General features: G+C 35.4%; 1 protein-coding gene across 1 annotated transcript in view; it reads right to left on the reverse strand.

Moving 5' to 3' along the window:
- The window catches only part of LOC145666069 (dual oxidase 2-like), a 363,698-nt gene that overhangs the window by 164,325 nt on the left and 171,412 nt on the right, over window positions 1–27,961 (reverse strand). The window contains exons 14-15 of the mRNA XM_081733166.1: window positions 16,272–16,482; window positions 13,875–14,002 (exon numbers count right to left, since the gene is read on the reverse strand). Coding sequence (XP_081589292.1) covers window positions 13,875–14,002; window positions 16,272–16,482 — 339 coding nt within the window. The remainder of the gene's footprint in view (window positions 1–13,874; window positions 14,003–16,271; window positions 16,483–27,961) is intronic.

Consider the following 27,961-nt stretch of genomic DNA (forward strand, 5'->3'; position numbering starts at 1 on the left):
AAACAAACTTTGGGAACTTGTACTTTTAATTTAGATTGTAGCGTTGTTTAATTTTGTTTCTGTATTTTCATGTCAGTTTCAATTTTTTTTTAAATTTGTAGTATTAATTTTGCTTCTACAATTTTATTTTTGGTTTCTACATTTTGTTTGTAAGTTGTATTTTTAATTTTCTTTCCAATTTAGATTGCAACATTGTGTTTTAAGTTTTGTTTCTACACTTCACTTTTGGGAACTTGTACTTTTACTAATAGTTTCTGTATTCAATTGCCACACTGACTTAAATTTTACTTCTCCATTTAAGAATCAAAGAGCTTTATGTAATAATTTTTAAGTTTAATTATCTTGTGTCATGCTAAAATAACTTTCTTATGTTTATGTTTTGTTAATTTTAATATTTTCGGAATGTAATTCCTCTGAGTTGCTAATGAAGCGAACGAATAAAATATTTGTAACTATGTTACTTTGTGTTTGTATCGGAATTAATTCTAAGTTCACTTCATTTTTTAATATTTTCAAATTATCTTTGGTATGCTCACATTTTTAACAACGAGTTTCCAAAGGAAACAATAGAATAAAATATACGAAAGGTTAAATAAATAAGGAGTTTGCACAGGAATTTTTATATTTTCACAATCAAATTTAACAACGAGTTTGCACAGCAATTTAAATACGATCACACTCTATGAGTGTTCTGTTAAGAAAAAACAATAAACTAGTTTAAACCGGTTTAAACCAGTTTAAACAGCTGTAGCAATGCAAACAAAACAAATTCTTAGCACTACTAACAAAGGAATTTTTTTTAGACCGATAACACAGTGGAAAAGCATACAAAACAAGTAGCTATAATTATTTAAAGTGTTGCAAACTTTAATAGTGCATTTAGAAATTATATCACATTATGTAATATCACTGTTACTAATTTAAATTATGTTAAAGCACCTGCGTACGAGATTACAAAACAAAATGCGTTTGGGTACGAGACTACAAAACTAAAAGCGTTTGGGTACGTGATTAAATTTTAAAAGTATAAATCCCGCGCAGCAAGCCGCGCCGTACACTATAGAATTACTACTGTTAAAGTAAAGCCAATCATTGGTATACTCTCTGTTGTTAAATCATTTATTTTAAAATACCAATTTTGTTACAAAGTTACATCTAATAATAAACTTTGAAATATATCTTTGCTGATCTTTAAAGTTACAAGATTTTTGCAATTTACATTTACATTTACTAAACGTGTACACGAATTGTTGATACATTCTTATGTCCATCTTCGGTTAAGTTCGGCAATTTTCGGAACCATTCGTGTTGTACATTAACCAACATGTACAGGAATTGTGGATAAACTCTCATGTTCATCTTCGGTTAGGTTCAGCAATGTTCAGAAAACTTCGGGAAACTTCGGGAACCTTCGGCAATCTTCGGGAATCTTCATGTGGAGTTCTTGGAATTTCCATTTATTAGTGTTGATAATAAACAATCAATAAAAAGTAAACACACTTCCTGTTTGTACTTTGCGTGCTGTAATTAGTCTAAAACAATTTTATTACGGCACTTTGTAAATTACAATTATCGGAAAGTGCTAAAGTATTAACCGATAAACTTAAAAGTATATCTTCGGTGAACTAAAAAATATAGTTAGTGAGTGACAAGTGGTAGTGCATCGATACTGAACTGAAAAAAGTTACGGGAAGTTTTATGATTGTAGTTAACGGCAAGTGTTAGTGCAATTGCCGACAAGCTTTCAAGTGTAGTGTCGGTAAACTTACAACTAAATCTTTTGTGAACTCAAAACAAGTTCGGGAAAGTTATATTATTATACTTACTGGTAAGTGTAAAATTCTTAAAAAAGTGTATCTTTGGTCAACACATTGTGAATCATATCATAAAAGTCTACTTACGAAACCCTATCATTTAAAAAACTGTGAAAACAATTATTAAAGTTCTCTGTACATCATTGTATAAAATATTTACTGTATAAAACAAAAAATTCATATTGCAATTACATATATAGTGTGTGAATCACACAATGGAAGGACAATCTGTCATCTGTACCATGTTGTCGGCACAGGAAGCACGTGGATATGAAAATCCAAACGAAGTTTTATTTACATGGGAAGTGATAACGCAATGTTATGCTACGGGTGCAAGGGTAAGCAATGAAGCTTATTCCAAGTTATTGCAGGCATTGTTTATGCATTTTGGTTGTGATCCTCATGTTGTTTTGAAAAAATGTAAGTCTGCAAAAGATATTATTGATTTATATCATGTAGGCTTCTTTCGTCAAGATAATATAAAAAATTTAGCTCGTGAGAAGTTTATGGAACTTGTGTCTGAAGGAAAAGCTAATAGTTTAACTACAAATGATTTTAGCGTTTTCATGGAAAATTTTATAAACTTTCCAAGTCCTAATACTAATAATGTATCACAACCTACCATGTATGGGAGTGGTAAAACAAATGAATATTTTCGTATTGTTAATAGTGCAACCAAACATTATACTTATTTTGGACTTACGGGAAAGGAAGTTACAATCGAACGTATGCACACTAGTGGTATAGATGATCCTGAAAAATATATTCAGTTGTTATTTGAATTTGTAAAGGATCATGTTTTAAATGATGCCGATGATGATATGTATGTTGGTATAACAATAGAAAGTTCTGCTTCCACAATTAATAAACCAATATACATTTCGTGGCGTCAAAAGTCAAATTTAAGCTCCGACATTTTATTTCGTAAAATTGAAAATGTTTTAAATAGTAATGAAAATTATTTATTAGGTGATAAAGTAAATTTCAAAATTCATATTGTTGATTCACGTAAAGGTAGGGGACGAACAATGGGTTCAGCAAAATATGTTGATCTTGTAACACACATGCATCAATGTACTATTCCTGTACAAAAGGATGTGTATTGTCTTCCTAAAAGTATTATTCTTGGAATGGGTAGGGCTGATCATCGTTATAACTATGTATATCAATTGAAAAATCATCCTGAACGATTGATGAAACAAGCAAAGGATTTGTGTGTCAGTGCTAAAGTTGACATTGAAATCCATGATGGATGTACTATTAATGATGTAAAAAAGTTTCAAAATAAGTTAGCACCTCATTATCAAATTGTTGTTTACGAAAAAAATCGTTTAACTCGAAACTACAATGTAATTTATCCTGGAATACATGCATCCAAGAAAATTTTAATTTTGTATACTGAGGGACACTATGAATTAATTACTAGTATTAGAACGTTATTAAACAAGAAAAATTATTGTCAGTATTGTTTGGAAGCTTATCATCGTACCGAAAATCATAAGTGTAACTTCAAATGTCCAATGTGCGAAAAGTATCACAATGTTTGTAATAATAATAATAATATTAAACACGAGTGCGTTGATTGTCATAGACTGTTTTCTTCACAAGAATGTTTTCACAATCATAAAATAATAAATGTTTCCGGAAAGAGTTTATGCGAAACAAAGAAAATTTGTGTCCATTGTGGTACTATGATTGACATGCGTTCACGCAAGTCTGAACATAAATGTGGTGAACGTTATTGTAAAACATGTTACACATATGTAAGCGATGACCATATTTGTTTTGTTCAAACGGCTATAATGCAACATGTGGATACCTTTTTGTACATTATCTTTGATGTAGAAACAATGTTACTTCCTAAAAATGAACAAGGAGAACAAGAACATCACGTAAATTTTGTAAATTGTATTCATGCTTGTTACAAGTGTAAGGACATGAAACTTGATGATACATGCTTTGTATGCGGTGATAAAAATGGGTTCCGTTCGTTTGATTTTCACAACATTGAAGAATTTGTTAATCATGTATTAATAACTCGACCAATGTTTAAAAAATCATTGTGCTTTCCCATAATGGCAGTAATTATGATATGCAATTCTGTGCTAAAACTTTGATCATAAACCATCATTTTACACCTGAAGTAATAATGTCAGGGCAAAAAATTATTGAAATGCGTTTAGGACAAAAGATTTACTTCCGTGACACATATTTGTATATGGGAGTTAAATTATCTAAATTACCTAAGGCATTAGGTCTTTCTGCAAATTTACGAAAGGGAGATTTCCCGTACTTGTTTAATACATTAGAAAACCAGAATTATATAGGCAAAATTCCTGATCTAAAATATTTTGATCCTGATTCAAGGAGCACTGAAGATCGAGAACAACTTATTATATGGCACAAAGAACGTGCTGCAAGTAATGAGGAGTATAATCTCCAAAAGGAAATGATTGAATATTGTCGGAATGATGTTAAAATTTTAGCAGAGGCTGTCATTAAATTTTCAAACTTAATTGAAGACAAAACAAATGGTATCCAATGTTTTATCGTCGCGTCAACTATTGCTAGTTTGGCAATACTAACATATCGTACCTTATATTTACCCAAAGAAATTATTCCAATTATTCCACCCTATGGGTTTGACCATCGTGATCGTCAAAGTCTCAAGGCAATGTACTGGCTGCGATACTTAGAACGTACTACTGGTAATAAAATTCTTCATTCTGGAAATGGCTTGGAAAAACGATTTGGGAGGTATAAGGTTGATGGATTTGAAACTAAAACAAATACAGTTTACGAATTTCATGGATGTTACTATCACGGATGTTTAAACTGTTATCCTACACTACGACACGTGTCGCTAGATTCTACCTCTAACCAAGGTACATCACTACAAGATCGGTATGAAAACACCACCACAAAAATAGCATTTCTTAAAAAATTAAATCTTAATGTCATTGAAATGTGGGAATGTGAATGGGATCATATGGTAAAAAATGATAAAAAATTACAACAGTTTATTCAAACACAGTGTCATGATCTTGTCGACCATCTGGTACCTAAAGATAGTTTTCATGGGGGACGTACAGAATGTTTTAATGCCTTATATGAATGTACCAGTGAAGAGTCTGTGTCATATTATGATGTTACCAGTCTTTACCCCTGGGTGATGGCACGTAAGCCGTTGCCTATAGGTAAACCTATAATATACAAGGGGCCTGACTTTCCACAAGTGCAAAGTATTCATGGATTAGTCAAATGTAGTATCTTACCTCCCAAAGACTTATATTTTCCAATTTTACCATATACATGTAATGATCGCCTTTTGTTTGGGTTATGTCGTACGTGTATGGAACAAAATAACAACAAGTGCATGCATAATGATACTGAGCGTGTCCTTACTGGTACATACTGTACTCCTGAACTTCATATGGCTTTAAATCTCGGATACAAAATTCTACAAATTATCGAGATTTGGGAATTCAAATTATCCGATTCAGAAAATAATCTGTTTAAAGATTATGTCAATTCCTTCTTAAAAATGAAGCAGGAGTCTTCAGGATTTCCTAGCTGGTGCAAAACTAAACAAGATCAAGAAAAATATATTACAGACTATTATGAACATGAATGCATTCAGTTAACGGAAAATAACATTGAATCAAATCCTGGTCTAAGATATATTTCCAAAATATTTCTCAATTCCTTGTATGGAAAATGGGGACAAAGAACAGATTTATCTCAATCTGTAATTGTAGATACTCCAGAAAAATTTTTAAGTTATCTATGGGCACCACAATATGAGGTACAAACTGTATTGCCTATTGGAGAGCGCCATCTCATTGTATCATATAAGAACATTGAAAACAAAAACAAGCCATGGAAATTTTCCAATGTTGTCCTTGCAGCCTTCATCACATCGTGGGCGCGTCTAAAACTTTACGAGTTACTAACAGCTATAAATCCTGATCGTGTATTGTACTGCGACACTGATAGTATTATGTTTGTGCAGCAACGTAATGAAAAGCCTCCACTTTCTTTGGGTTCCTATTTAGGTCAGTTAACTAATGAAGTTCCTGATGGGTGGGAAATTGATGCATTTATAGGCTTAGGGCCAAAAAATTATGCCTATAGAATGAAAGAAGTTCAAACAGGTAAAGTAGATTATGTATTTAAAATTAGAGGAATAACTTTAAATCATCGTACACGACAAGAAATTAACTTTGATCATTTTTATCAACTAGTTCGGGATAAAGCTGACAAAAAACAGTTACACAATCCAGGAAGAATTGTTCGTAAGCCTGGGTTTGTCATCGTATCCAAGTCTGAAACTAAAACACATCAGAAAGTTCAAAATAAAAGACGACGATTAAATCATAACAGTATTACTGACTATAGAACATTGCCATATGGTTATCAAAGTATTAAGTGTGTTAAATGATTGGTATTCTATGTATATGTAAATAGTAAACTGTCTAAAGGTAGCATCATGTAGTAACATGGTCATAATATCATCAAATATGTCCATAAGTTTTGCTATCTGTTGGTACTTGTACGTATATATAATGTAAATATCTTATTTAAATATGTATATCAATATGCCAATATAGAATATTGTAGACTATATAAATACAATAAAGCGTTACAATTTACAATAATATGTTTTATTCCTCCAAACAAATATTGATATCATACGAAGTATCTGTATTCTATATAAGATAAAGGAAGAATACCTATGCTTCATATAAGATTATTTATCATATTTTATGTTCCTACAATAAATGACTCTAAGTTCGAAACCATGTTGACGTCATAATGTCTTTTACAAGGTGAACAAGCATCTTAGAAGTAAGTAAAGGTATGAATAAATGTCATTAGAATACTGTAGTGAAAAGATATCTATATGTAAATGGGTTATAACACAGTGATATCCTTTGTGCTTCAAATAGCACTAGGTCATGTCTAAAAAGCATCTACGTACGTAAAAACCAAAATATATATCATTAGAATACTCTAGTGAAAACATGTGTATATGTAAATGCCTTATATCATAGTGATATCCTTTGTGCTTCAAATACCACTAGGTCATGTCTAAAAAGCATCTACGTACGTAAAAACCAAAATATATACATTCTAACATGGTATTCAAGGTAATCTATATACATAAGCAATCAAATTATAAGGCTACAATATAATCAGTTCATGTGTTTGCATTCACATAACATATCATCACAACAACATATACAGCTCTACAATATATATAACCCTACAATAGAAACACTTCAGGTGTTTGCATCCAGCCTAGTATAGCCCCTAAAGCTACGCAACCAACAACACATGCTTAAAACACTTACATGCAAACGAAAGATAATATGTCTACAATATGATACATATATTCCTGTCCCGATATCAAAAACCAATATACTTACATACATACATCTACCTACTTACAAACTAATCATATATACATGCAATTTGTCATTCGTCTAAGCTTCGTACACCATTAGACCCATACAGTATCCAAACATGATATTCTATGCTAAAATCACATATCAGCTACACATACATGTACCCCACTTACAAAGTAATCATATATACATGCAATTTGTCATTCGTCTAAGCTTCGTACACCATTAGACCCATACAGTATCCAAAACATGATATTCTATGCTAAAATCACATATCAGCTACACATACATGTACCCCACTTACAAAGTAATCATATATACATGCAATTTGTCATTCGTCTAAGCTTCGTACACCATTAGACCCCTACAGTATCCAAAAGATGATATTCTATGCTAAAATCACATATCAGCTACTGAAAATACAATATCAATACATAAAATACCCCCTCCTTAATATTCATTACCATCTCATTAATATTCATTATCATTTCATTAATATTCATAAATAATTAATTCAATAATCTAGTTTTTAAAAGGATAAAATCATTTATGTGAAAATACCTAAAGAAATCTTGTTTGAACACTTCTTCCAAAAAGCACAATAGTGAAAGTTGTCTTGCGTACACAATTCATTCAGTCTTTTTCCTCTTTGCAAGTCAGGTAGGAAGGGCCACCCTTTCTCTCCCCTCTACGTATGTGGCAAGGTCTTAACAAAATGCGTAACAATTCCCACGCCAATTTAAACTGGTCCTTTGCACACAAAATAAAAGCACACTTCGCCCCTCCAATCTTATGTGCGGTCTCTCAGTATGGGAAGCAATACATTAACTTTTAAAAAGTGACATTTAACTATCTCATTCTTCAATTCTCTGTCCTTAGAATAATGATTTCCTATTTCTTTTTTTCGTATATTTTTCAGTTTCCATGCGGTAGAAGTCACACTCTCCCATTAAACATGTTTTTTTTTTTACTCCATAGGAGAGCACAGTTCACCCCTCCAGCATTCTGGAACACACACATACAAGCAGGTGTCTATGTTCCTTTCGTTACTCTTCACCCGTCAAAGGGCTCTCTCCCTCCTACGCCTTCCATCTTAAACAGTCAATATCTTTTAACAATTGTTCTTTATCTAGAGTTTCCCATGTTTCTAAAAGTCATTTCACATGTCTGTCTCACCTCCTACGGTTAGACTATTTTCAAACATCCATATCTCACATTAAATTGACACTTTCTTACTTCCTTAATTGACACAATGATGAAATTACGAGACAGCTCCAAAAAAAAGCATCTGCTACGCTTACAATGGTGTTTGTCGGCAATCCATTGTCTATATTGCCACACACGTTGGATAGAAACAGCCCCAAGACTACTGCCTCCCCCCTCTTCCTGTGCTCTTCCCCCACTGGTTACCTCATCTTACAACATGCCATTATTTCATTATAGGTGAATTCTTTCTTTAGAATTAGTTTCTTGAATAGCAAGACCAACTGCGTTCAAGATTAACAAAAAAGACTTGTGTGGACATGTTCTGAAGTTCCTTTAGCTATTTCTCGCCACTTGACCAAGGAATAAGGAAGGAAGAAACACGTTTCTTAAAGGATTGGGGAAAAACGGTAAGTAATCAACATAAATTGAATAAAACAACATAAAATTGTATTAAAATATATAATAAATAATATCAAAGGAAATTTGCATCCATTTTCATGAAAAATTTACACTGTTGATCAATTCTTGTGAAAATGAAGGAAATTTGCATGCCTTTTAATGAGAATTTCGGTCTGTACACGTATTTGGTAGAAATGAGGGGAATTTGAAGCAATTCTGGTGAGATTTTGGGAACATCGATAAATTTAGGTAGAAAATGGCGGATTTTAGGGCAATTTTGGTGAGATTTTGGGAACATGGGTAAATTTTGGTACAAAATGGCGGATTTTAGGCCCAATTTGGTGAGAAATCCGGAACAAGTTGGTGAGAACTACGTGCTATTCTACTGAGCGACTCTGGGGGCGAGAGAAAGAAGGCTGGAAGTTTAAACATAGTTGCCAAGCTACATAAATTGGATCCAGATCAGCAGTACATTATAGTCAGGCGATGATGTCACGCAGTGAATAGAGCGCGCGCATTTTAAATGCAGCCTAGCTTTGTGTTTCTAGGGGCTTCGATGTTCGGTTGATTGCGCCAAAGATCGCGCGAGGACATAAGCTATTGTCTTTCTCTACAGTAGACGCACGTTTGTGGTTGTGCAGTTTACTGTTTTTTTCTAGTTCTTTCTCTCACCTGTTTCATGTTTATGCTTGCGCGTGTGTGTGTTGTGTGTGTGTTCGTGCGTTGTTTTGTGTATATTTTAATATGATGGAGCCAATACCGTCAACCAGTGCTGTCGTGAAGAAACACTTACGTAGTGCCGAGAAAAGACTAATCCATAATGTGGTGACATTTTGTGACAAAGAAGCGCTGGAAGATCGTCTTCTAATTCCCCTTTCTCAGGCTACCAAACGTGCAAGTGTAATTGCGAAAGTTTCAGAGTCAACTGTGGAAATAATTCGTAGAGAAGCGAAAGGTGAAGATATGCCGAAATTACAATCGCCAAAAAAGCGCCAGAAAAAGACCACTATCGAGAACATAGCTTTGGACGATTTTGATAGAGACGTTATAAGGATAGTTATACATGAATTTTATGCGAACGAGAAAAAAGTTCCTACTATCCCCAAATTGATTCCTGTGTTGCAAACACGTATTAATTTTCGTTGGCAACGCGAAACTTTAAGGAGAGTTTTACATGAAATCGGTTTTAGTTTCAAAAAGTGTCAGAACAAGCGAAAGTTTATAATGGAGCAGAGTGATATAGTGTTAGCTAGCACTCAATATTTGAGAACAGTACGACGTTACAGGAACGAAAAAAGACCGATCGTATTTTTGGATGAATCGTGGATAGACAGCAACTTAACCTTATTACTTATTTATTTATTTAGTTTACTTATTTTATTGCCTTCAGTTGTTACTACTGCGCATTGGAATGTGGAACAATGATAGCTAAAGGAATCTGCTGTATCCTATTATTAAAGTACTATTACCGGTGGATGAATTGTTACGCTTGTTACCTTGCAATTAAGGGGTCTCAGGTTCCATTCCCGGTGGAGACTCAGGTGGCTCGGATCCCACGTTAAACTGTGAAATTTCATCTTGAGAGGATATCGCCAGCACATAGACATGAACAACAAACTAGCATAAGTTCTTCTTATCATGTCCTGTCATCAGTCTCCTTTAGCCTAGCCGGCATAAACGTGGGACGTAAAATTTAAGATTTCATTTTTTTATTATTCATAAAATCTTATCAGCTATAGTTTTGGTGCCGGGTTGGTAACACTGTTCAAACAAACCACCCTTGCCAATAACCAATGCCTTCCTTCCTCTTCTTCTTTTACACTTCTCTCCTTTCATTAACATAGACTCTCCTTGGCACTCTGACAACTGGAGGTCTCTGCCGAATGGGCGAACAGTAAGTAAAATGATGAGTTGAGCGCTAGTAGTAACGAGCGCTACGGGTCGGGAAAGAAATGTAGCCCCTGGATACAGTGCTGCTCCTGTTTACGGTGGTTTCATAAAAGGAGCCAGAGTTTTAATTCAGCTGACATAACCATTTTCATGTGCTGCATATGTGCAGTGACAAATGAGTGATACAGACGGTGATAATTAATATAACGTGAGTACACTACTGTAATACGAAATTAGCTACACACCCTCACGGAATAAGGTATTCTATCACGAAGTTAGATAGCTCACACATATTGTGTATTCTGTTTCTTTATATTTTCACTTTTGTATTGTTTGCGCTTCTTTTACTACAGCAGTTGTGTTTATGTTCGGCCTTCCTAATATAGAAATTACATCTATCCTGCATGCTTGGAAATGTGTATTTTTTTCAGTCATTCTCCTTAATATCACGAAGTTAGGTAGGTTTACCCTAAAATAGGGGAAAGTGGGGGAGTACCACGCACTTAAGGTACATTTTCCAATATCTCGCTACAAATCAAACAAATTAACATGAGGAAAATGTATGTTGTAACTTAATCATTCTAGTTTCATATTCGGTCGTTTGTAATGCTCCTTGATTTTCATAGATTCTGTAAAAATAAAGTTTGTGGAAAACGAGAAACGCGTGGTATTCCCCACTACATCGGGTAATCACACGCATTACATCGGGTATTGGCACGCACTAATTCCTTAACGTGAAACATCAGAATCTCTTTCCATAAACTTAGGTCGTTTGTTGACTGTACGTTTAGGTCAACTTCTAGTTTGTTTCCACAGGTTGTCTTCACGTTTTCCACCAACATCGAATTTTCGAGTTTTCTTCTCAACTTTGCTTTCTTGGTGCTTTCTTCGCTTAGTGCTCTTTCTGAATTCAGCATCTTCCAATATTCGTTTGGTTGGAGTAGAAGTTAAGATTTCTGAACGTTTTTTGTTATTTCGAGTAGTTGACTTGGCAGACCTGGAGATAGGAGAAATCTGAGACTTTAACAGCCTCATTTTGTAAAGAAGACGGTTGGACAAGCAATGGTAACTGCTGTGGTGGTGTTCCGAGTAGTTGATGTCCTTCTCGATTTAGCCCTATTTTCGTCGAAGATGGTTATTCATTTTGGCGTAGGCCTATAGTAGTTTGAGCATCGGAAAGCAATTGGGAATTCACTTCTTCCGAAGTCTCTCTTTTATCTTCAAGTTCTACGGCCTGGAATTGCTGAACAGCTTCAAAATCTTCTTTTCTAAAAGTGTCCAGCTCCAAAGGACAAATACCCGCTTGTTTAAAACCATTAACAGCTTTGTCCATATTTGCTGCTTTCGGATAAGCTCTATTAAAGATATCGACTAACGTAAGTAATATGGAGAAATTTTTCATTAATATGGAGCCATTCTGACACAAAATTTATAAGAATATGATGCAATTTGATAAGCGTCTATTGCTTTACAGTTGCATTATTTCTTTAAGATTTCACACAAAATGAGAACCAGAGTATTTTTTGAGCAATCGTCTGTAACAAAAGCTACACAATAACACCGTACGCAGACACAAAATATTTGGTCTTCGAAGGTCAATTGACTGAGAAACGCTTTCTACCCTGTGCACCAACTAACATCGTGAGTGACATCCACACGGTAACAGTTGCCACTGGAAAACCTTTTCACCATTTGTCAGTATTCCTACCCTCTCTTGAACACCGCTGTAACTCTATCTATATTCTCTGTGAAGAATAATTTGTCTCACGAAATAAGGTATATCACGAACTTATGTAGGTTTACCCCATATAAATTTAAAGGTGTTGTTGGAATTGCACATTCTATTTTAATACATGAGGAAAATTGTGTGCATTGATTAAGATTTTAGACTTGTAAGTTACAACGTTGATACTCCAGTGTTGATGGATCCAGCACTCAGTCCCAACTATACGAAGTCTAGTTATGTTATAATACGCAGGATCACTCATAAACGGAAAAGTATATTATAATTTGTAATGCAGAAACTTCAATATGATCAATTTCTAGTGCAATAAATTAATTTATACTTTAATATGTAAGGAGAGGAAGCCTGATATGCCGTCCTAGGCTCCAGCCGACGTAATCTAGACGTTAATCTTGGCATTCCGAAGATTTAGCAAAAACGCATCGCGTTGTTGTTGTGTAACATAGGTTTAAATGCATACATTGTGCTCCTAGCACGGTTGCAATCTAGGAACAATGCGCTAAAAGCAAGCACGCTACCCTTGAGACAAGTGATAGGCAAACTACGGCCCCCATGTAAATCGCTGCCCACTCAAATATTCTACCCGGATCGAATCATGATTCGTAATCCAACGAATAAAAAGAAGAATTAAGAAAAATAATTCTGGATATTTTTTCTTCTTTCATTCCTTTTGTGTTTAGCATAGTGACCACAGACTAATTCATATATGTATCCACGATATTAGAATATTATGTTAACATTTGAGAGTAAGACACTGGTTGCGGGCCTATTTACGCATAGCGAAGTATTGATATTGGTCTGGTTCTAAATATCCCAAAACTAGAGTTCTACAAGCTCTAGTCGAAATCCAGTTTCCCAAATCTAATATCTTATGCCCAGCAAATTACCACTATGATTACTCCATCCTATATTCCTAGATATGTGAGTAGGTGTTTTCTATAATGGAACTTCGAATATTAGACAACAAACTTCACTTCTGAGAATCAATGCATCCAAGTTTGAAGCAGATTCACTCACAATTCCATTCATTACTTATCGTTCATGATCTTCCAATCATTAAGAGAATTTATACTACAAAATTTTCGAAAAATACATTCTCGTTGTTTTTAATAACTGTATTTCTCCGTCTAAAGTATTTTTTTCTTTTTCTTTAGCTCACTCCTAATAAACTTTGTCCATAATTGTTTAGATCACAGAGAAGTCATGTTTGATCAAGGTAATTAGGTTAAAATCTGACCAGTGATTATTACAGATAATGATTTTCACTTGTCAGAACTCGTAAGTCCTACCAAAACTTCTTACTGTCAATATTTTTTAGAGTATTAGCACACCTGTCAGTACTTGTCCTTTGTACATTCGAACTATGCCAATAATTACTATGATATATCGATATTCTAAATAAAATTGACTTACCTGAAAAGGGTATCGAAGATCTTCCAGGTCCAATAAATGATTGACGTACTTTAGTAGCAAGTTGAGAAAATTCTAACCTTAATTTTCTTCTTTCATCTTTGTTAGATAGTAAAGTAACAGAACGAATCCTTCGAAAACAAAATAAACATCAATAAAATAATGCATTAAGCACAATAATAACTTATACAAATCCTGCACGCATTTCAATAATTATTTTTGATACTGATTATCACTGTTTAAATAGTATAATGCAACACTACGATCGCAAGCTAATTCTGTAAAAACAAAATACGTTAGACGATTAATTTGCTATTTTTTTCTGACAGTAAAGTAGGAGACATTCACCAGTACATTTTTTGTTAGGAGTTCACCTGCCAATTTGTCTTTTAAAAATGTGGTGTACTTTACATTAATGTTCTACTTAAGATAAGCTCTCTAACGTAGTCACAAAGCTACGCGTCTTTCAGTTAATAAAGAAAAATCTTTAAAAAGAACAAATATGGACATTTATTCTTGTATACGAATGAGGAACGACCGAACATTTCTTTTATTTATTTTAATATGAAGTCTGCAACCCTGATTAATGTTCATGAGAGATTTGGCAACATAGAGTTAGTCACATTACGTACTCTATTGTACTCTGTTCATGTGTTCTGGCTTGGGTCTCCCTACATTCGCCTGCCTCACAGAACAGTCCTTTAAACTTCTCCTTACGTACAATGAAATCACAGTTTTACCGTGACTGAGGACTTCTGTTTTCTTTTCTACCTCCATGCGGCAGCAGAAGAGGAAGAAATAATGATAAACATACACGTATAAACTGCGCTGACACGCACTCCGCACAATGAAGGTGGCTGAGGTTTGTTGTGCGTGTTGCAGAAAAAGACTGACTCTTGTTGTTTCAAACGAGAGAAACATATTATCTTCTGAAAGGAAATTTATACGCCGAAACTGTAGCAAAGATTAGTAATAAATAATACTTGCTTTGGTCAAATTTCAGTTTCGTTTAAGTAATTCAAAAATTCTTGGGAACTCCTTTTAACTATAATATATGTACATTGAAAAAAATATTTCAGGAAATGCTAAATACTACAGTGCTTGAAAATAGATTTCTTAAAAAAGTATTATATTTTTTCTGTGAATGCACAATTTGAGAAGATTGGGTATTATTTTGCTGGAGCACGTAAAAGCCTGTAAAAAATACATTTCATATGTTAGATTTTTTTTAGCAACTTATCACTCTCGTCTTGATCACTACTTTACTGTCTCTTGCCCCAAGAATTGCTCTTGACATGGCGCCTCCCTCTTTAAACTTTCAAGTCATAAGGTTAAGATGACTCCTGCTGTAAGACGTAGCTTATCACTAGCATTATTTTACTATTTCTAACTATCACCGTCCATGAGAAATGTCTATCCAACATTAAAACCCTGACATACTAAAAATAATACAAAATTTTTCTTTAGCTTGTTTTTATAAGTGAAAGGAGGTAATGAAATGCAACTTACCACAGTAATAGGTTATGTTATTCTACAGTAGAAAATATGAACCTGAAGAATTTTCAGTGATACCATCCATAGAAATTCCACTGTTGCCAGAATAACATTTCCCCAAAAGTCTAAGTTAAGGCAGTGGCTAGAGCAACGAACTCAACTACATTTGATTACCTATCATGTTGTCTTGGAATTCTGTGAACTACTTTTTAAATAATAGTTGTATTTAGTTTGTAATAAACGAAATAGTTTTAACATACAGTTATTAAAATTTAACATACAGAGCTAGGGCTGTCCAAAATTCTGGAAAAGTTAAATCTCAACATGCAAAATTTTGAACTCGAGAATCCGTAGAGTGGCAGGTCATATCAGCGTAAAGGAAGTCATACATACACAAATAAAAATGGTATATTTCATCAATATGCAATGGGTGTACAAGGATTCTTTACAGGGTATAAATCCCAAACATGCTCGCAACAGAATTTTAAGATATTCACTGATTTTAAGGTGGACCCAAAGTAGAAAAAAGGTAAATCGTGACAGTAGAGAACATCGAATGCCTCGGCGATAATTCGGGAGTGTTAGGGATCGTCTGCTACACGGTTCCTCGTGTTGTAAACTACGTGTGCTGTGATGTACTTTGCCATGGTATATTTTACGTTTTCTTCAAGTATAAGCGTGAAGCAAAACACCACAGCACGTGATATTTCAAAATGATGAAACGTGCAACTGACGGTCCCTATTTCTTGTCGGTATAGTTCATTAACAACTTATGTAGACACACACATAATATATATATATATATATATATATATATATATATATATATATATATATATATATATATATATATATATAGGAGGTAGCGTCCTGAAACTCAAGGTTGATTTATTACAAATCTAATACATACCCATAATAACGAGTCCCAAGCAGAGAAACGTCAGAGTATATGATACTTCACTTCCTGAAAAGTAATCATATGTTCCAGCTTCCGTGCACGCATGATTTACAGCATGGTGCAATGGTGGTAAATGGTAATATTCCACGCTCATATTGTCTCTGTATCCTAGAGTTTTATCCTTCAACAGTTTTCGACATGTTGGGTTCAGGGCATCCACTAATGAAAAATATACAAAATATAAAATAATCACCAACTTCTCCTGATAACGATGGAATGATGTTATGAGTTGAGCTAGTAATAACACCACGTAGTTACCAAGTGTTTCCATGTTACTTAATATCCTAATAGAAATGTATGATTGTATACACACAAACAAAAGTGCATTTACACTTCCAATTTTTCATATCCTGCAACGTTAGACAACCCGCAATGCGGTTAAGGTTGGATGTTTGAAAACTACGTGAGGCATTCTACAAGTGCACCAATTCGTTCGAAAGATGTCAGTGTAGCAAACGGCAAAGAAAAATATCCATGCCTCTGCAACGAATAAAAAAATCAAGTAGAAGACACTCTTTAGTATCTACAGAACGATTGATATAATGAGAAAGTCACAGAGATCTTATTTAACCTTAGACATACTGTAAAAAGGTCAATATTGGTCACACATTTATTTTATTTCACAGGTTACAGTATTTTGTAAAATATCTAAATGTTTTACATTATTCGTTTTAACGTTACATTCAATTTTGTTACCTTTCAGTTTTAATATATCTACTGAAACTTCATGAGAAAACTATCATGTCGTGCGGGGTGATTTAACTCTCATCTCTGTTTTGCAAGAATTTTCTTATCCGCAAATCAATCATAGATTCCATTTTTAAATATATTATTCTTGTGTGGTATTTAAACATTAAAGCTAACAAGAATATTTTTCGGTGTTATATTATTCGTTTCCAGTCTGTTTGGAAAATGCAATCGAAAATCAAAGACAATCTAAGAAAGTAAAACCAAGATGTGCAGTGTGTAAAGCTTAATTTGTAAACACTATTACAGCAATAGAAAACATATCATATGTTTCAAATATGACAAATAATAGTAATATCTTTGACGTCCCTTGCTATACTCTAAGTAATCGAGAACTGTAATTTCGTAAAGAAGAATAAACAAAAAGGAGCTAAAACATAAACAAATATGGATATAGATGAATGCCCCTGATAATATTTCAATAAGATCTATTTCCACTCTCTCTCAGTTAACACGTGCATGATTCCTGCATCTCATCTCTAGATGAAGAACTTTGAGTAAAGGGAATTGATCATCACCTTCCGTGCAACCATTATTTTATGCGGAAAAAGATGTTACATGGTGTGGAATAGAACCGAGGTTTTCCAGTTGGAAGTCCAGTACGATACCGATACTCTACAGATTACTCAACCCAAAACTTGTTTAACAAATTATGTAGTGTTTGTTTGTAAGACCATTGAAAAGGGGATACTTCAGATCATTGAAGTTTCCAACTGCACTGGTAATCCCCGTAGATGTTGCTTGTCCTTTCCCAACCAACATTCCTTAAATCGTCTCCGTGATAAAGGTGTGTGCTTCCACCATCTTAAGGATTGCTCGTTTTAGTATGAGACGTCATTCTTCGATTATTTATGATTTGTAAATAAGACTCTTGATATGAGGCGCCTAGTATCAAAAGTCGTCAAATCCATTTTTCACCGAATTTGAGTTATATATAACTTGTTATATGTTTAATCTAAAGTAATTCCATTGAAACAGAATTTTGTGTAAAAGCTTAATACTTCATACTAAAGAACTAGTTCAAATATTGGATTTTGTATGCGTGTATATGGAGCCTCACTGCACGTTTTGCGAGATTACTCGAAACCGGGCGAAATGGATGTGGTGGATTTTGATACTAGGGGCCTTATATCTTTGCTTCTTCTCGTCGATTTTTGTTGCATTTGTTTGTTTCATTTGACTTTTCTTCTGTGTTGTTTTGGTGTGACTTAAGTACTTGAATATTGGCTTACATGTAGTTTTCCGATATCTTGATTTGGTGTCTTTCGCTTGATCTTGCTAGGGTCAATCATCCCTATTTTCATATTTTGCGCATATGTAATAACATAGCAACATTTTAAAATTAACTCAGTAAAAATTATTCTATTTTAACTTATTATTGCGTATATACACCTTGTACACATACTTTGAATCTTCCCGATGGTCCCTATTGCTTGGTGTTGAAATCAATCAAAAATGTCGTGCTGAATTTACTCCAATATTAAAGAATATGTTCCGAGATCAAATTCGCAAAAGAAAATTGTGATTGTCTTGAAAACATAGCGTCAGCTTTCTTGGAGCCGGAAGAATTGCTCGGGTTGGAAAGGATCAAAAGCAAAGAGGTAAATTCACTCTTCTTCTCCTGCTTTTTTATTGTTTGATGTTAGTTTTAATAATAATTACCAATCCTCGTTCGACAATGGCATGCAATTCCTTTGGGCTTACTAATCGTCGACATTACAGAATCGAAATTGGTTAACAAGGGTAGATTTACCTCATCTTATAAATATGTTTCATGATAAACTTTGTAATATACGGGGTACGGCAGCTATTTGAGATCACATAGTATAAGTGACACAGTATCCTGTATGTTATAGTAACACATCCCTTTTTGTTACAGGTAAACATGCAACAAAACCCTAGGCTACCCCAGAAAATGAAGAGGCATGCAGTCATCGTCTCCTTGGCTGCAGGACACGCCGATTCCAACATCCCTGCCTTCCTGAAAGTCGCCTGGTCATTCGCTTCAAAGTTCGGAGAGAACTGGAGACCGTCAGTGGTGATGTGGAAACCGTTTCCCATAGGAAACGACATTGTCAGCGCTTTGACAGGACCAGGATGCCCGAATTCATCGCTTTCATCCAAGCTGTTGTCGAAGCGGGCCCAAGGAGGTACATGAAAGCACTCGCAAGGGAGAAGCAGGTTGACGAGGTCACCATTCAACGTGTGGTGCATGAATAGCTCCGTTAAATGTCGTACGTAATGCGGAGAGGCCAATTCATGTCCTCGAGAACTAGGGAGAATAAAGTGACCTTTTGAACAAGCTGAAATATCCAGAGCAGCCAGAAATGCTCTGGTTCTTCTCAAATGAGAAAATCTTCGTCCAAGACCAGAAGGCGAACTGCACAAATGATCGGTGGCTGTGTAAAACACCCGAAGAGATTCCGACCGTCATGTACACCAAGTTCCCCGCCTCCGTGATGGTTCTGGAGGTTGTGAACAGTGAGGGCGACGTGATGCCTTCACAGTTCTTTTCTCGAGGTGCCAGAGTTAACGCCGTTGTTTACACCGATGTGTTGAAGACAGTTGTGCAGCTCTGAATTACTGCTGTAGCACGTGGCAGCCCATATGCTTTCCAGCAGTAGTCCGCTCCCGCCCGTACGACCTATTCAACCCAAGAATGGTTGGCCACAAATTTACACGACCACGTCACCCCAAACATGTGGCCAGCCAGCTCCCCTGATGTCAACCCTTTGGAATTTTATGTCTGAGGCTTGGTTGAGAGGACCTCCAATAAGCATCCATACAACACCGTTGTGGCTCTCAGGGCAGCTATTGTGGATACCATGATAAACATTCCCAGGACGCAAATCATTCATGTCTGCCGACGGTTTCAACATCGTTTAGAGGCTGTTATTGCGACAGATGTCGGTTTCATTGAATGATACACTGTATTAAGTCTGTCTTCACGTGTACATAACATTCAATGGTCATTAAATGCTCTATCTTCAGTCTCTGGTCCTTTTTTTTCCACGGATGTTATTTTGTTCTCACATCGGCACCCTATAACTCCAAAACTACTCTATGTGATCAAAAGTATCCGGATACCTGGCTGAAAATGACTTACAAGTTCGTGGCGCCATCCATCGGTACTACTGGAATTCAATATGGTGTTGTCTCTACCCTTAACCTTGATGACAGCTTCCACTCTTGCAGGCATACTTTCAATCAGGTGCTGGAGGGTTTCTTGGGGAATGACAGCCCATTGTTCACGGAGTGCTGAACTGAGGAGAGGTATCGATGTAGGTCGGTGTGGCCTGGCACGAAGTCGGCGTTTTAAAACATCCCAAAGATATTCTATAGGATTCAAGTCAGGACTCTGTGCAGGCCAGTCCATTACAGGGATGTTATTGTCGTGAACATTGATGTTTTAACCAGGCCGTGCAGTATGTGAAAGATGCAATCGCCATCCCCGAATTTCTCTTCAACAGTGGGAAGCAATAAGGTGCTTAAAACATCAATGTAGGCCTGAGCTGTGAAAGTGCCACGCAAAAACAACAAGGGGTGCAAGCCACCTCCAAGAAAAACAAGACCACCCCATAACACCATCACCTCCGAATTTTACTGTTGGCTCTACACACGTTGACAGATAACGTTCACCGGGCATTCGCCATACCCACACCCTGCCATCGGATCGCCACAGATCGCCATGATTCGTCACTCCACACAACGTTTTTCCACTGTTCAATCGTCCAATGTTTATACTCCTTACACCAAGCGAGGCGTCGTTTGGCATTTACCTGGGTGATGTGTGGCTTACGAGCAGCCGCTCGACCATGAAATCCAAGTTTTCTCACCTCACGCCTAACTGTCATAGTACTTGGAGTGGATCCTGATGTAGTTTGGAATTCCTGAGTAATGGTCTGGATAGATGTCTGCCTATTACACTTTACGACTCTCTTCAACTGTCGGCGGTCTCTGTCAGTCAACAGACGAGGTCGGCCTGTATGCTTTTGTGCTGTACGTGTCCCTTTACGTTTTCACTTCACTATCACATCAGATACAGTGGACCTAGGGATGTTTAGGAGTGTGGAAATCTCGTGTACAAACTTCTGATACACACTGAGAAAAAAAATGTAGGTGGCATACTTAAAAACGTAGGTTACATTCGTAATTCCTGTAGTTTCTGGACTTAACGTACAACCGTATATAACATCCTGCAGCAAACGTATAGCTGAAAAAGTATGTATTATACGTACTGTCTGCACAAGTGCAATGACGTCATTCGTGTGACGTTATCTGCAGTAACAAGTATATACGGAGGTAATATCTAGCTTTGTGACGTCAGGGTCGTATGTAGCATGTGGGTTAATAATGACGACATACACTGACTATCAGGACGGAGCATAATTTCAAGAAGTATGCAATATACGTTCTGTACGTATGTTTCTTGCGTTCAACCCCGAGACAGCATCTATATTGTACTTGTGCCCCATACGTACGACTAGATACAGTATACGTATTGTACGTATGTATTATACAGATTTTCCTTATGTCGCACACAGCTTGTCCAGATACAGCATACAGAATATCCGTATGCACCATACAGAGTGCATATATGTAGCTTACAGACTGTCTGCATGCAGCATATAGATTATACGTATGTCGCGTACAGGTTGGCCATATGTAATGTATAGATTGGATGTATATAGCTAATAGGTTGTCCATATGAAATATACAGATTTTACCTGTATCGAATACGTATTGCCTTCTTGTAATGTATGGATCGGACATATGCAGGATCTAGAGTGTACGTATAGTGCACCATTATTAAAGTGCTGCAACATACTGCAAAGTGCATGATACATTCTTACTGTAATGTTGTCAAATATTGTTTTACTCTGTATGAAAACAAAAATAGCTTAAAATATGGTTGATCTCCTTTGTGCCAATAATAATAAAATTAACAATACTACACTTTTCAAATCTTAGTTTGGAGCAGTGAAACTGTCCAAAGAAATGTATTTACCTGCAGGGTGTCCTATAAGTTTGGGCTTCCTGCTAATTCGTTGGAAAGCTACTGCAAAGTCAAGTGTTGAAAAGTGACACAAGCGTTAATTTTAAAATTATGGGCACAAAGCAGGGGCGGATCCAGGACGGACTTCTGGGGGGGGGCGGTCGGCGGTAATACTGCTACTTTTAAGAGCTCCAAACTTGTTATGGATGGGTTTATTTATATATAAAATAAGAAAGTTTCCTCTTGTGGGGGGGGGGGCGATCGCCCCGATCGCCCCCCTCTGGATCCGCCCCTGGCACAAAGGAGGTTAACCATATATTAAACTATTTTCGTTTCCATACAGAGTAAATCAATATGTGATATATTACTGTAAGAATTTATCATATGGTTTGCAGTTAGTTAGTTGCAGCACCTCAATAATAATGCAAAATGCACAGCCTTATACAATCCTATATTCAAACTCAAACAAGATTTACGTACAATCATTTATTAAGCTGTTATCATCCATTGCTTGTACGATATAAAGATTATTTTACCTCATTCTTTTCCTTAATAGTATCTTCTACTAAAGTGCAGTTGTTACCACAAGAGGCCTGAATAGAATTTTCCAGAAATAACTTCTCTGTACATTTTAATTAACAGTTTTTTTTTTTTTTTTTAAATGTCGCAATAATTAAAAGTGTGGTGTCAGCCGGAAACGCATTCGCTTACAATATTATTCCTACTCAGTACTCGCCATTAAAAATGAAACACCAAGAAGGAGACTGGGTAGATGCGCCAAAGTTCCCAGGCCGATACCTAATAGTAAGTGCAGAATACTCTTAAACGTTCGCTGTATTCGCTGTGTGACAACGTGGTGACAGCGGAGGCGTTGTGCAGCCATCGACTAAACATATTTATTCTTCCCTGCTATAGACATTCTGCAAATTTGGACTTTCCTGGATGCATCCTTCTTAGTGCAACATTTTAAGGAAAGAGCAATTTAACAGTCTCATACATTGCTTAAAGAAAGAGCAATGATTCTCAGAATTACTCGGAAGATATATATACACAATAATTTAAAACGGTTATTTCAAACTTTGCAATTCAAAGCACGAAAAGAACTATAGATAAAGGAACACTGATTTTAGCCAAATAGTAATTAGTAAACTCAATCACACTCAGTACCATTAGTTGCTTGGTGTTATCCGTAAGTCAGAGATCACGGTATTTCATTTCGTATAGATTTTTGCATTTGTTTAACGCTAAAAATGTATTTTATCGCTAATTGAACCCAGTACCATATATATACCGACAGGACGGACCTTAGTCACAAGGTGACATGAGTGAAACACTAAACTATTCGATTGACACCTGCGGCCTTGTCAACACTAGAGAAAGTTACAAAGTGATTAAGTAAATACGGAACATAGTTCATACAAAGTATAGCGATGAAGTCTCCGTTTCATACGACTTGGATAAAGGATACATCTGAAATAGCAACAAAGAAATATATAATGATTTCTCTGGATAATTTGGATTAGTCCAGAATTCGAACACACACACGCTGGTAAGCCCAACATGTTTTTTTTTTTTTTTTTTTTTTTTTAACTTCTTTCTTCGGATTCCCAATAAAGTTGACTACTGAAAAGCTGAGTTATAGATTCTGTATTAAAACAACACCTTCGCTAGACATGTTCAGTATACACATTGTCTTACATACAGAACAATACATTAGTTATTAATGCATGTCTGAAATAATAGTGCTTCGTATAGAATTTTACTTCATCCAATCGCGATAGCACAAAGATAAAAAATATTGCTAGGGATAATGTTCTTATTACAGAGAAAAAGAATTAAAATGACTTAACATTAACAATCATTTTCTTTAAACAGAGATAATATTTTATTATAATTTATGGAAGAAAGAAATAATTTGTAGTACAGTATCTTTATTAGGGTTATATATTCGTACAAAATAATGTAAGTACAACTGAGTCTGTCTTCAGAAAGGGCGTACTTTTAGCCACAACCTACACTGCTTCTTTTGACTGTCTTTCAAGCAGAATCCTGGTTTGATGCACGAAATACCTGCAACAAAAATCAGAAAATATTTAAAATGTTATATTCAGTGTGCTTAATTTGGTTGTACTTAACAATACAAAGTATCTTAACATTTTTGAGATTAAATGGACAAAATCTGTTAGGTCAGGTATGGACTTTTGGGTTGCACGTAGAAAAACTATGAAGTGTTTATTGATGCTGAACAACAACTCAAAATGTATTACCATTCAAAAGTAAGTGGGTACCTCAATGGTGTTCGGGCTACCATGGGGTACCTAATGTCTGTATTTTTTAGATATATGAAAATATATGTCTCTAAAATGTAAGGAACTGACATCTGTTTACCGAAAACCTCAACTCGGTAAGCCTTATGGATATCGAGATATGGGAAAATAAAGAGCGACACTACAGAACTGTGGAGTTTGCGTACTAGATGGTGCAGTTTCGGAAACGTAATTACGAGGGCTTACAACAACCTCAAAAGTAGTTTCAATTAAATACACTACACACACGCCCTGATGGGGGTTTTCGGGTACCATGATATTCCCAGAACTCTCATTTCTAAATATTCTAAAATATGTCTTAATAACGTTTTAAAGAACGTTAGAGGTGTGTGTTTACCGAAACCGCAAGTCGGTACGCCTAACAGTTACCGAAATATGGTGAAATAAAAAGCGACACCATAGGTACGTGGAGCTTGCATATTAGACAGTACAATTTAGAAAATTAATTAAAATATGACTATCAAGATATTGTCAAATAAAGGGAGGATCCATATAGTTATGGGGTTTTCGTGTTAGGTGGTAAAATTTCCGAAACCGGTCATGTAAAGTTAATAAGCATCAGTAGCAATTTCATCTTAAAATAATTAGGTATTTCCATGGAGTTTAAGAACATCATGGGGTCTACCAAGATTAAATTTTAAAAGTTTTGTAAAATATATTTTGACATTTGTAAAGAGTATTAGAAATATGTATTTACCTAAAAGTTCCAGCTAGTACATCTAGCAGCTAGAGAGACACCATACAATAAAAGCGTATTAGATCTTGAAATTTCAGAAAACAATTATTGATCCTAACAAAAGTTAAATAAGATGGTACTTATATGGGTTAAGTGAGAACCTCAGACTCGTCAGTACAATTTCGATCGAAAGATTAATTCAGCTCTAAATTTTCTTTGGACAATTCCAAGCGTTCATCGGGCTCTGAAATAAAGTGAACATTTTTTGTCAATATCTAATATAGCAAGCGAGATATAAGGAATTATGTATTTTATGACGTCGTAAAAATAGAGACCCACATGGATTTGTACTTTTGAGTATTTGCTGTAAGAAGAAGAAATTTCAGAAAACAACCGTATATACCTTAATAGACAATTAAATGGGCGGGGGCACAGTGGCTTAGTGGTAGAGTGCTTACCTCTGGTGTATTGGGTTCTTGGTTCGATCCACGGCCAAGTCAGTTTGTAGTGGACATCGTATTCGTGGGTTTTCTCGGGGTACTCTCCTCCCACCTTTGCATTCCATCAATTCTGTCAACAACATTCACTTGCTTTAATCATAATCTCCCTGAGACTAAAATGCATAATCGTGGGTCGCTACACTGAAATATTTCCTTTTATTTAATTTTAAAATTAAATAGGGAGTTAAGTATGATCGTATTTCTATGGGTTAAGTGAATACTCCAATAGTTTCTGCAAGAAAAAAAAAAAAAGATTAGTTAAATACCCTACCACTAAGCTACTGTGTCCCCGCCCACTGAATTGTCTATTAAGGTATATACAGTAGTTTTCTGAATTTTTTTCTTTTAGGAAAGACCCAAAAGTACAAATCCATAAAGATCTCTATTTTCACGTCATAAAATATATAATTCCTTATATCTTATTTACTATCTTAGATATTGACAGCGAATTTTCATTCTTTTGCACAGCTCGATGAACCCTTGGAATTGCCTGAAGAAAACCTAGGACTGAACTAATCTTTCGATCGAAATTGTACTGAGGTACTGATTTAACCCATAGAAGTACCATCTTATTTAATTTTGTTGCGACCAATAATTGTTTCCGAAATTTCAAGCTTTTATTTCACAGTGTTTCTCCAGATGTTAGATGTACTAGCTGGAAGTTTTGGGTAAATACATATTTCAAATACTGTTTACAAATGTCAGATTATATTTTCAAAAGCTTTTAAAATTTAATTTTGGTAGACTCCATGATGTTCTAACACCCCATGAAGATATCTAATTACTTTAAGATGAAATTGCTACTGGTGTTTATTAACTTTCCATGACCGATTTCGGAAATTTTAGCATCTAACACGAAAACCCCTTAACTGTGTTGGTCCTCCCTTTATTTGACAACATCTTGATAGCCGTTAGTCATATTTTAATTCAATTTCCGAATTGTAGCGTCAAGTATGCAAGCCCCACATACCTATAGTTTATTTTCCCATACCTCGGTATCCATAAGGCTTACCGAGTTGCAGTTTTCAGTAAAAAAAAAAAAAAAAATCAGTTCTTTACATTTTAGAGACATGTATTTCCATATATCTAAAACGCAGAAATTAAGTACCGCATTGGAACTCCATTGGAGTACTCACTTACTTTTGCATAGCAGGGTAAAAACGCCAGTGGTTCTCACTTTAAGGTTGAAAACATACTATTTTGTCTCTTCTCTGAGCATCGTGAATCTGTCGGAGCTGTACCATAGTTGGAAAGACTCACTGATCCTTCCTATAATGACCATGTAGTTAGAATTAAAAAAGGAGTAGCCGTTGGAGGAAAAACAATATTTTAAAATCCTTGCACCAGTAGTCGTCACCTTAAAATCAAAATGTTCCAGTAGTAGTCAGGATTTTCTACCAGTGTTCGTCACTCAAATAACTTGACATAATTTATTCAAAAACGCACTGTGTATCAGTTTAGGGTTAAGAATACAATATAAAGTAGTAAGCTTAATAACTTTGCATCACTTTTAGCACTCAAGAAATAAAATAAAAACGTTTTTACATACTTTTTAAAGCAATTTCAGAGAGAAAAATGTTAACTGAATTCAAAAGTTCACTGTATATCACTTCCACGTTAAGAGTACAATATTAAATACTATGTTTAATAACTATACGTCACTTTAAACTCTCAAGAATGAAAATAAACGTTTGTACATACATTTTAAAAACAATCTGAGAAACAAAATAAGTTAACTGAATTCAAAATTTAATTATACATCACCTTAAGCTTGAGAATACACTATAAAATACAGAGATTAATAAAAAATGAAATCTTTAAGTTTAACGTCCCACGATTATGCCGGTTAGGCTACAGGAGACGGAGATAATGAGAAATGAGTGAAATGGTGGAATGAAGAAAGTGGGAGGAAACGGGAGAACCCCGAGAAAACCCACGAGCACGGTGTTTGTCCACTACAAAGTCCACACGGCGCGAGTTGGGATCGAACCAGGGACCCCAAACACCGGAGGTTAACACTCTACCACTGAGCCACCGCGCCCCCCTGAGATTAATAATAATGCATTACTGAAGAATGAAAACAAAAATGTTTTAGCTACCTATATTGTATTTACATGTTACCGGTATTTCTCATTAACTTTTTTTTTTTTTTTTTTTGATACCTCATGATCAAGTGTAGGGATGCGCAAGAGAAAAGATTTGAGATTGTCTCCTCTCGAAAAGGTGCCGCGAAAGTTATGTCTCGTCTCGAAAACTGGATCCGTTTCTATTGGAAGAGCTCTATCTCGTCTCGAATTTCGTAACAAAAATTCTGTCTCGTCTTGTCTCGTGCGCATCCCTAATCAGGTCCATAGCCAAATACTTCATTTCGGAGGGGGTTCGATAGGGCTTT

This window comes from Thermobia domestica, chromosome 12, assembly GCF_964235325.1.
Source record: "Thermobia domestica chromosome 12, izTheDome1.hap1.1, whole genome shotgun sequence".
In the NCBI taxonomy this organism is placed as follows: Eukaryota; Metazoa; Arthropoda; class Insecta; order Zygentoma; family Lepismatidae; genus Thermobia; species Thermobia domestica.